Below are 10,546 nucleotides of genomic sequence, written 5' to 3'. Positions count from 1 at the left end.
GGGTGCTGGATGTGTGTCTGCCCACCCTGACCACCTGTGGCCTGGCGGTCAGGAAGTCCAGGATCCAAGCACACAGGGGGGTGTTCAGTCCCAGCTCAATCAGCTTGCCGGCCAGTCTGGAGGGGACTATGGTGTTGAAAGCTGAACTATAATCAATGAACAGCAGTCTCACATAGCCCCCCCTCTGGCTGTCCAGATGAGAGAGTGTGGTGTGCAGTACCTGGGAGACAGCATCATCTGTGGATCTGTTTGGGCGATAAGCAAACTGCAGCGGGTCCATGGAGGAAGGGAGGAAGGCGCAGATGTAGTCCTTTATCAGCCTCTCAGCATTTCATGACCACCAAGGTGAGGGCCACCGGTCGGTAGTCATTCATACATGCTGGAGAAGCATTCTTGGGCACAGGGACAATAGTGGATCTCTTGAAGCAGGCGGGGACCACGGACTCAGCCAGGGAGAGGTTGAATATTGTGGTGAACACTGGAGCTAGCTGGTTAGCACAGGTCTTCAGTACTCGCCCAGATATGCCATCTGGACCTGCAGCTTTCCTGGTGTTCACCCTCAACAGAGCCCTCCTCACACTGTGCTCGGTCACAGAGAGTGTGTGTTCATCCCCAGCGGTAGAACTCACCTCGGCTACGCTAACGGTGTTGTTGTTAGCCGGCGAGCTAGCGCTGTTGTTGCTAGCCTCAAACCGTGCATAAAATGAGTTCAGGTCGTCCGCTAGGGATGCGTCGGCACTCACCATTGCGCGGGGTCTGCTCCTGCCGTTTATTTGTAAGTGTTGTTATTGTTAATGGGACCAGAACATGTAAGAATGTTCACGGCTTTTCTACAAAGACAAACACTTTTTGTACACTTGCTGTATTTGTCACGGCAATATCTACGGAATATAAATCATTTAACATTCTTTAAACGTGTTTATTTTTTATTTCTATGTACGGCATGGTTGTGGATTTGTAACAAAACCTAAATGTCACACAGCAGACTTTTTTTCTTTTCTCTTGTTACTGTATCTGTGGCCTCGAGTCAGCTGACCTCACCTCCACTATTTATGTACAATACTTATTTTTGTACAAACTGTAATTTCTGTTCAGTTCACTTAACACGGTGTAAAACTCAATTTAAACAAATAAATGAGCCTTTTGAATTGGTTTTCTTTTTTATTACAAACCAAAAACCCAAGTTCATGTCAAAACTCACATTTTCATTTCGTTAATGGAAGTTTTTTTTTCTTTCTTCTTAGAAATCAATGCTTTGCTTCTATTTTTTAAATTTATTTTCGACTGACGCACACAAACACAAGCTGAATTTCTTTATTTTCCTTTATAATAATGGTTTATTTAATAAGGGACAGTGCACATTGATAAAAACTTTGCAGTAAATGTGCCAGAGTTAGCCAAGAGGCTATTTTTCATCTGTAGTCCCAATGTTGCTGATGTTAAGAACAAACCTAAAAACATAAGATTACAAATACAATCTACAAATAAAGCAAATAAAATAATGTTAAAATGGACAGAATAAAAACATAATGTCAGAGATACAACGTAAAAGCTTACAGACTAAATGTGACATATAACTGCAAACAGGTGAACGACAAGAGAAGACACGCAGGTGGAGTAAAACGGCCGACCAGCAAGTCAAGACATACAGAGACCGGACAACAGACAGACAACAACTGACAGACAGAAAGAATGAAAGTCCAACCTGGGCAGATGGAGGAGGTAGGAGCCGTTACAGTCTAGTGCTGACAGAGCTGGGTAGTAATGTACCATTTCTTTGTTTCCGCTCCTGGTGAGGCAACACAAAAATACGTACGTGATGAATTCTGTAGAAACTGCTCACGCACATATGCATACCTGCAGAGTTTCTTGCCAGCCCTTCCTTGGAATCGGAGAATAAGTATTTAGAAGTTGTGTTCGAGAGGTTTTGGGACATCACCACACGTGTCATGAGAATTGATGACTTCAACTCCCTGCAGTTTATGTAATTGGCAGTTTGACAATTACCGCTTCTTTTTGTGTGTGTTATACATGCGCATAGACATGTAGGTAACTCTCTGACTTCAGTTCATACTTATGGTTTCTCATTGCACTACCTGCATTTAGTTATGTGGGATTAGGGATCCCTCAAAAGGTTCTTATTACTGTAAGAATATTTAGAGTGATTGTTTTCACTTAAACAATAAAGAATACTTCTCAACCTGTGCACCCTGATGTTCAATGTCTTGTGAGGCTCCAAAAGGTGCCTCCCAAAGTGGAGTAGAAGTATTAAAGTACAAGTACCCTTACAATTATACTTAAATATGTCAATTTACTTAATTACATTTAATTACATGTATTGTGGTCAGGTTATGATGGCTTCCATTATTATCTTTAGTCTCTTGAAAGTGCAACACTAATTACACATTTTTTAAAACTTCATATTTTCTAAATAAATAAATAAAGTATCAATATCAGTACATTAAATATTATTTTTAAAAGCTTTATATTTGCCAAAATAAATAAATTATAAGTATCAATATCAGTATCTTAAATACAATTTAAGAAAAAGCTTTATATTTTCTAAAACAAATAAATAAAGTATAAGTATTAATATCAGTATCTTGAATACAATTTAAAAAAGCTTTATATTTTTTAAAATAAATATAGTATCAATATCTGTATCTTAAATACAATTTTAAAAAGCTTCATATTTTCTAAAATAAATAAATAAAGTATCAATATTAGTATCTTAAATACAATTTTAAAAAGCTTTATATTTGCTAAAATAAATGAACTATAAGTATCAATATCTGTCTCTAAAATACAATTTAAAAAAGATTCATATTTTCTAAAAATAAATAAATCAATATCTGTATCTCAAATACTATTTTAAAAAGCTTTATATTTTCTAATATAAATAATAAATTAATAAACTATAAGTATCAATATCTGTATCTTAAATACAATTTTAAAAAGCTTCATATTTTCTAAAACAAATAAATCAAACACACGTCCATCATTTTAATAACACGTGCTCGTACATTACGTTGTGGAAAAAAGAAGAAGTTAGGGAGTCCCTGCTGCCTCACCAAGCCCCGCCCTGTAAGAGGCGTGGTTTGACGACCCCCCCCCCCCTCTCCCCTCCAAACCCTCCGCCTCCATTCACTGGCTGTCACACGGCAGCAGCAGCGGTTCCAGGACGAGCGCGAGCGCGACGGCGAGCGCGAGCAGTAATCCCCTCTTCCGCGGCGCCTCTCACTGTGTTGCCCCGTCTCCGTCGCGCGGACATGGACCTGGACGTGCTGATGGTGCACGCGGCGCTCCTGCTTCCCGCCCTCCACGCGCTCGCGCTCTAGCCGTTTGCCCCCGGCCCGCGGCAAGTCCCGCTACTCACCCGAAAGCTGTTATTATTCTTTTTTTTAGAGACAACGTTGTGTGGCGGAGGGCTAGAGGGGCTAGAGGGGTGGTGGGTGGGGGGGACCACACTGTCGTGAGGAGCCGAGGCCGTTTCAGGATACCGGGGCAACTGTGAGCGGCTCTTTTTTTCTTTCTTTTTTTGTGGTTGTTGTTGCGCCCTCCATCATGGCGAGTGACTCTCCAGCCCGGAGCCTGGACGAAATAGACCTGTCCGCGTTGAGGGTAAGATGCTGTGTGACATTTAACGTCTTTCAAATATAGCTTCACGAGAGTGAGAGTGAGAGAGAGAGAGAGAGAGAGAGAGACTGGTGTGTGCGTGCCGTGCGCGCGCCTTTCTCCTTCTCTTGCACCTGACAGCTCCCTGAATAGCGACCGGCAGAGGAGGCTGCGCGAGGCGGATGTGTGGGAGCCACATTGTGTCAAATTATGGAGGAAATGTATATATATACAGGACTGTCTCAGAAAATTAGAATATTGTGATGAAGTTCTTTATTTTCTGTAATGCAATTAAAAAGACAAAAATGTCATGCATTCTGGATTCATTACAAATCAACTGAAATATTGCAAGCCTTTTATTCTGATTTATTGCTGATTATGGCTTACAGTTTAAGAAAACTCAAATATCCTATCTCTAAATATTAGAATATCATGAAAAAGTATACTAGTAGGGTATTAAACAAATCACTTGAATTGTCTAATTAACTCGAAACACCTGCAAGGGTTTCCTGAGCCTTGACAAACACTCAGCTGTTATAAATCTTTTTTTACTTGGTCTGAGGAAATATTAAAATTTTATGAGATAGGATTTTAGAGTTTTCTTAAGCTGTAAGCCATAATCAGCAATATTAAAAGAATAAAAGGCTTGCAATATTTCAGTTGATTTGTAATGAATCCAGAATGCATGACATTTTTGTTTTTTTAATTGCATTACAGAAAATAAAGAACTTTATCACAATATTCTAATTTTCTGAGACAGTCCTGTATATATATATATATATATACATTTCCTCCATATACACATAATATACAGCCACTAACTTGACAGCTGCCTCGTGCATCTTAAGCCTTATCTTCATTCAGCCCGGTCACAGGAATGTAGATGGCCTGTGTGTGTGGGTGTATGTGTGCGTGTGTGTGTGTGTGTGTGTGTGTGCGCGTGTGTGTGTGTGTGTGATGCTGGGTTGAGGTTGGAGCTGAGATTCTGATGACCTGGATACAGGGTGGGGGTTTGGAGGGGACATGGGGGGGGGGGCATCAGCCTTGATTCATACAGCAGTGGGCATTAACCTATGTTCTCCCACACACTGCTGAGTGTCTTGTATTGCTTTTCCCCTGTCCCCCTGTATATTCATTATCTACCCAGAAGCCCCGGCACCTTCTACTTTACGGTACACTCGTTTCCCTTCTCTCTGTTTTCGGTGCCCACTGCACCTGTAGTCAGCGTGGCCTGCCCTCCATCACAGCTGCAGCCCTGCATGCTGCAATAGCCAGTTTTCTTTTGTTCATCCGGTGTGTGCTGCAAAACACACAAACACAACACAAACACAACACACACACGGACACACAGGCTCGTGCACGGACACCCATGTTTCCGCTCCGCTGGCCACGGGGTGTGTTCCTCCGAGTGTGTTCTTGCTGTGTGTCTGCCGGGCTGCACACATGCAAGTGATGCTGCACATGAGAGAAGCTGAAGGCCTGTTTGCTGCTCTTAAAAAAACGACCCCCCCCCACACACACACACACACAAACACACACACACACACACACACACACACACACACAATGCAGTTGTTGTCTGCCTGCCTGCAATCACCTGTTTCCATACTTTATTGTTCCTGCTGGTCTCTTTCTCCCCGTTGGTGCCACAGCTGCTCTCTCTATACCGTCCTCTCTATTTCGTCGCCTCGTGTTTTTTAAGGTTATTGAAATGTTGGTACCAAAATGCTTTATTATATCTTTGAGGTTTACACCAGTGTGCAAAGAGCAGCAGTGAAGAAGAAGAGGAGGAAGAGGGAGGTGTCTGTGAATTGGGAGTCAGCCATCTGCATGTCTCTCGCTCATATTTATTTATTATTTCAGACACCAGTCATGCATTTGAAGGTGTGTCGGTTGACACTTCTTCCATGGAAATGCAACTGGAAAAAAAAGAGAAAAGATCTTTGGCATATGTGACATCTCAAAGAATGGATTGTTAGAATAATGAAGAGACACTTTTTAAATGTCTAAAACCAGAATAACGTCACCTTGTTTTAACCCAGGCAAGTAATCTGGTTGTTAAGGTTTCATCTGTTTTAACCAGGAAAATAATCAGAAATAATAGTAATAATTTTACAAAATACTAAAATAAGAAAATCCAAAACATTTATAAAACATTAACAACTTGTTTTAAAGCTGTATTTGCATGTTTTTAACCCCATTAGTAATATACAAGTAATGTTGTTCTGCTTCACTTTTTCAAAGTCAAACTTTGCAGTGATACTCTCAAGAGATTCAAGATTCAAGATTCAAGATGTTTTTATTTGTCACATACACACACAGGGTGTGCAGTGAAATGAAAGTGGCAATGCTCAGCAGGAATGTGCAAGGGCAACAAGTACACACTATTTACAATAAAAAACAACACAATATTTACAGTAAGTGTGTGTGTGTGTGTGTGTGTGTGTGTGTGTGTGCCTAAGAGGGGCAGTTGTGTGGGTCTATGTGGGGGTCCTGGTGAGGTCGGAGTTCACAATCCTGATGGCCTGAGGAAAGAAACTCCGTCTCAGTCTCTCTGTTCTTGCAGCGTGACTACGGAGGCGCCTGCCTGACCGCAGCAGCTGAAACAGTCTGTTGTTGGGGTGGTGAGGATCCTTCATGATCCTGCCGGCTCTGGTTCTGCACCTCCTGGTGTACAAGTCCTGCAGGGTGGGAGTGTAGTTCCAATAGTGCGTTCAGCCGAACGCACTACTCTCTGCAGAGCCTTCCTGTCCTGAGCGGAGCAGTTGCCAAACCAGGCTGTGATGCTTCCTGTCAGGACGCTCTCTACAGCTCCAGAGTAGAAGGACTGAAGGATCCTCTGGGAAACTTTAAATTTCCTCAGCTGCCTGAGGTGGTAGGCGCTGCCTTGCCTTTCTCACCAGAGTGTCTGTGTTCGTTGACCATGTCAGATCCTCGGTGATGTGGACTCCAGGTATTTATACCGCTCACCCTCTCCACAGTAGTCCTGTTAATCCCCAGTGGTGAGTACGCCTCTGTTGTTGTACCTCCTAAAGTCCACAATCAGCTCCTTAGTTTTGGTGACATTCATGATGAGGCTGTTGTCCTGGCACCAGAGTGACAGATCAGCAACTTCCTCCAGGTAGGCCTTCTCGTCGTTGTCGGAGATCAGGCCCACCACCACTGTGTCATCCGCAAACTTGATGATGGTGTTGAGCTGAACCTGGCCACACAGTCATGTGTGTACAGGGAGTACAGTAGGGGTGGGGGATCCTGTGTTCAGGGTGAGGGGTTTGGAGGTGTGTCTGCCCACCCTGACCACCTGTGGCCTGGCGGTCAGGAAGTCCAGGATCCAAGCACACAGCTCGGTGATCAGTCCCAGCTCAATCAGCTTGCCGGCCAGTCTGGAGGGACTATGGTGTTGAAAGCTGAACTATAATCAATGAACAGCAGTCTCACATAGCCCCCCTCTGGCTGTCCAGATGAGAGAGTGTGGTGTGCAGTACCTGGGAGACAGCATCATCCGTGGATCTGTTTGGGCGATAAGCAAACTGCAGCGGGTCCATGGAGGAAGGGAGGAAGGCGAGATGTAGTCCTTTATCAGCCTCTCAGCATTTCATGACCACCGAGGTGAGGGCCACGGTCGGTAGTCATTCATACATGCTGGAGAAGCATTCTTGGGCACAGGGACAATAGTGGATCTCTTTGAAGCAGGCGGGGACCACGGACTCAGCCAGGAGAGGTTGAATATTGTGGTGAACACTGGAGCTAGCTGGTTAGCACAGGTCTTCAGTACTCGCCCAGATATGCCATCTGGACCTGCAGCTTTCCTGGTGTTCACCCTCAACAGAGCCCTCCTCACACTGTGCTCGGTCACAGAGAGTGTGTGTTCATCCTCAGCGGTAGAACTCACCTCGGCTACGCTTAACGGTGTTGTTGTTAGCGGCGAGCTAGCGCTGTTGTTGCTAGCCACAAACCGTGCATAAAATGAGTTCAGGTCGTCCGCTAGGGATGCGTCGGCACTCACCATTGCGCGGGGTCTGCTCTGGTAGTCTGTGATAGTCCGTAGCCCCTGCCATAGGCGCCTGGTGCCGCGCTGCTCCATCTGTGATTCCACTCTGTCTCGGTACCTCCTCTTGGCCTCCTTCACCGCCTCCTCAGTCCATAGACCGCTGCCTTGTACTCGTCCATGTTGCCGGATACAAGACCGGAGTTATAGGCAGCAGTACGGGCGCTCACAGCTTCACGGATGGATCTATCAACCCACGGCTTTTGGTTAGGAAAGACCCTAACTTTTACCGTGGGGACGATGGTGTCCGCTAAGCGTTGCTATGAGGCTCATTGCTACTCAGAACCGCTGACGCCACTGGAACTGGATTGGATCATGTCCCAGTCGACGACACGCAGAGCGCCCTGTAGCTCAGCCTCTGATTGGTCAGACCACCGCCACGTTCCTCGTCACTACCGCTTCCCGCGATCTTTTGCCGGTACTCCGGAAGCAGAAAATGGCGGCATGGTCCGATTGCGAATGGAGGAGAGAGACAGCCTTGTAGCCTCTCTTGAATGGCGATAGCAGTGGTCCAACGTTCTTTCCTCTGGTAGCACACGTAATGTGCTGGTGAAAGTTCGCATGACTTTTTAGGTTAGCCTTATTAAAGTCCCCAGCCACCACCTCTTGAATACAATTTAAAAAGCTTTATATTTTTAAAATAAATATAGTATCAATATCTGTATCTTAAATACAATTTTAAAAAGCTTCATATTTTCTAAAATAAATAAATAAAGTATCAATATTAGTATCTTAAATACAATTTTAAAAAGCTTTATATTTGCTAAAATAAATGAACTATAAGTATCAATATCTGTCTCTAAAATACAATTTAAAAAAGATTCATATTTTCTAAAAATAAATCAATCAATATCTGTATCTCAAATACTATTTTAAAAAGCTTTATATTTTCTAATATAAATAATAAATTAATAAACTATAAGTATCAATATCTGTATCTTAAATACAATTTTAAAAAGCTTCATATTTTCTAAAACAAATAAATCAAACACACGTCCATCATTTTAATAACACGTGCTCGTGCATTACGTTGTGGAAAAAAAAAGAAGTTAGGGAGTCCCTGCTGCCTCACCAAGCCCCGCCCTGTAAGAGGCGTGGTTTGACGACCCCCCCCCCCCTCTCCCCTCCAAACCCTCCGCCTCCATTCACTGGCTGTCACACGGCAGCAGCAGCGGTTCCAGGACGAGCGCGAGCGCGACGGCGAGCGCGAGCAGTAATCCCCTCTTCCGCGGCGCCTCTCACTGTGTTGCCCCGTCTCCGTCGCGCGGACATGGACCTGGACGTGCTGATGGTGCACGCGGCGCTCCTGCTTCCCGCCCTCCACGCGCTCGCGCTCTAGCCGTTTGCCCCCGGCCCGCGGCACGTCCCGCTACTCACCCGAAAGCTGTTATTATTCTTTTTTTTAGAGACAACGTTGTGTGGCGGAGGGCTAGAGGGGCTAGAGGGGCTAGAGGGGTGGTGGGTGGGGGGGACCACACTGTCGTGAGGAGCCGAGGCCGTTTCAGGATACCGGGGCAACTGTGAGCGGCTCTTTTTTTCTTTCTTTTTTTGTGGTTGTTGTTGCGCCCTCCATCATGGCGAGTGACTCTCCAGCCCGGAGCCTGGACGAAATAGACCTGTCCGCGTTGAGGGTAAGATGCTGTGTGACATTTAACGTCTTTCAAATATAGCTTCACGAGAGTGAGAGTGAGAGAGAGAGAGAGAGAGAGAGACTGGTGTGTGCGTGCCGTGCGCGCGCGCCTTTCTCCTTCTCTTGCACCTGACAGCTCCCTGAATAGCGACCGGCAGAGGAGGCTGCGCGAGGCGGATGTGTGGGAGCCACATTGTGTCAAATTATGGAGGAAATGTATATATATACAGGACTGTCTCAGAAAATTAGAATATTGTGATGAAGTTCTTTATTTTCTGTAATGCAATTAAAAAAACAAAAATGTCATGCATTCTGGATTCATTACAAATCAACTGAAATATTGCAAGCCTTTTATTCTGATTTATTGCTGATTATGGTTTACAGTTTAAGAAAACTCAAATATCCTATCTCTAAATATTAGAATATCATGAAAAAGTATACTAGTAGGGTATTAAACAAATCACTTGAATTGTCTAATTAACTCGAAACACCTGCAAGGGTTTCCTGAGCCTTGACAAACACTCAGCTGTTATAAATCTTTTTTTTACTTGGTCTGAGGAAATATTAAAATTTTATGAGATAGGATTTTAGAGTTTTCTTAAGCTGTAAGCCATAATCAGCAATATTAAAAGAATAAAAGGCTTGCAATATTTCAGTTGATTTGTAATGAATCCAGAATGCATGACATTTTTGTTTTTTTAATTGCATTACAGAAAATAAAGAACTTTATGGGCCTCCACAAACGTGTTGGATAAATCACCAATATGCCCAAAACATGTCTGGACAGGTTCTATTGGCAGCACACACACACACACACACACATACGCACGCACACACACACACACACACACACACACACTCTGTCTCATATGAGTGTACAGCCTACCACTGGACTGGCTAGACAGGAAGTAGGTCAGCTGGCTCTGACTAGATGGGGGGGGGGGGAGTTTATAATACCGGCATTGGTGGCAGGGATGATGGATTTTATGTGTGTGTGTGTGTGTGTGTGGACGGGGTTGGGCGTGTGGGTGGGGGTTCATGGGGCAGAGCTTGCTCTTGCACTCAGCTGCTCTCGGGCACACACACACACACACACACACACACACACACACACACTGAAACAAAGAGAGGGACATAACTGAATGGGAAGTGGTAGAGCCGTAGATTTTTTCTTCCGTTTGCTCTCTTTGCTCGTTTCCCATCATGCTCTCTGTCGGTTTCTCTCACTCTCACCTGGGTAGACTCGCAGTGAC

At 44.3% G+C, this 10,546-nt stretch overlaps 1 protein-coding gene across 10 annotated transcripts in view; it reads left to right on the top strand.

The window, feature by feature from the left end:
- The first annotated feature begins 9,154 nt into the window (after positions 1-9,154).
- The window catches only part of LOC130201026 (traf2 and NCK-interacting protein kinase-like), a 73,202-nt gene continuing 71,810 nt past the window's right edge, over positions 9,155-10,546 (top strand). For all 10 annotated transcript variants that reach the window (XM_056425661.1, XM_056425657.1, XM_056425651.1 and 7 more), the window contains exon 1: positions 9,155-9,294. In XM_056425661.1, the coding sequence (XP_056281636.1) occupies positions 9,238-9,294 (57 nt within the window). In that variant the 5' untranslated portion in view covers positions 9,155-9,237. The remainder of the gene's footprint in view (positions 9,295-10,546) is intronic.

The sequence above is a fragment of the Pseudoliparis swirei genome, chromosome 11, assembly GCF_029220125.1.
Source record: "Pseudoliparis swirei isolate HS2019 ecotype Mariana Trench chromosome 11, NWPU_hadal_v1, whole genome shotgun sequence".
In the NCBI taxonomy this organism is placed as follows: domain Eukaryota; kingdom Metazoa; phylum Chordata; class Actinopteri; order Perciformes; family Liparidae; genus Pseudoliparis; species Pseudoliparis swirei.
Note: the sequence above shows the minus strand (reverse complement) of the source record. Positions and strands in the feature narration are given on the sequence as shown.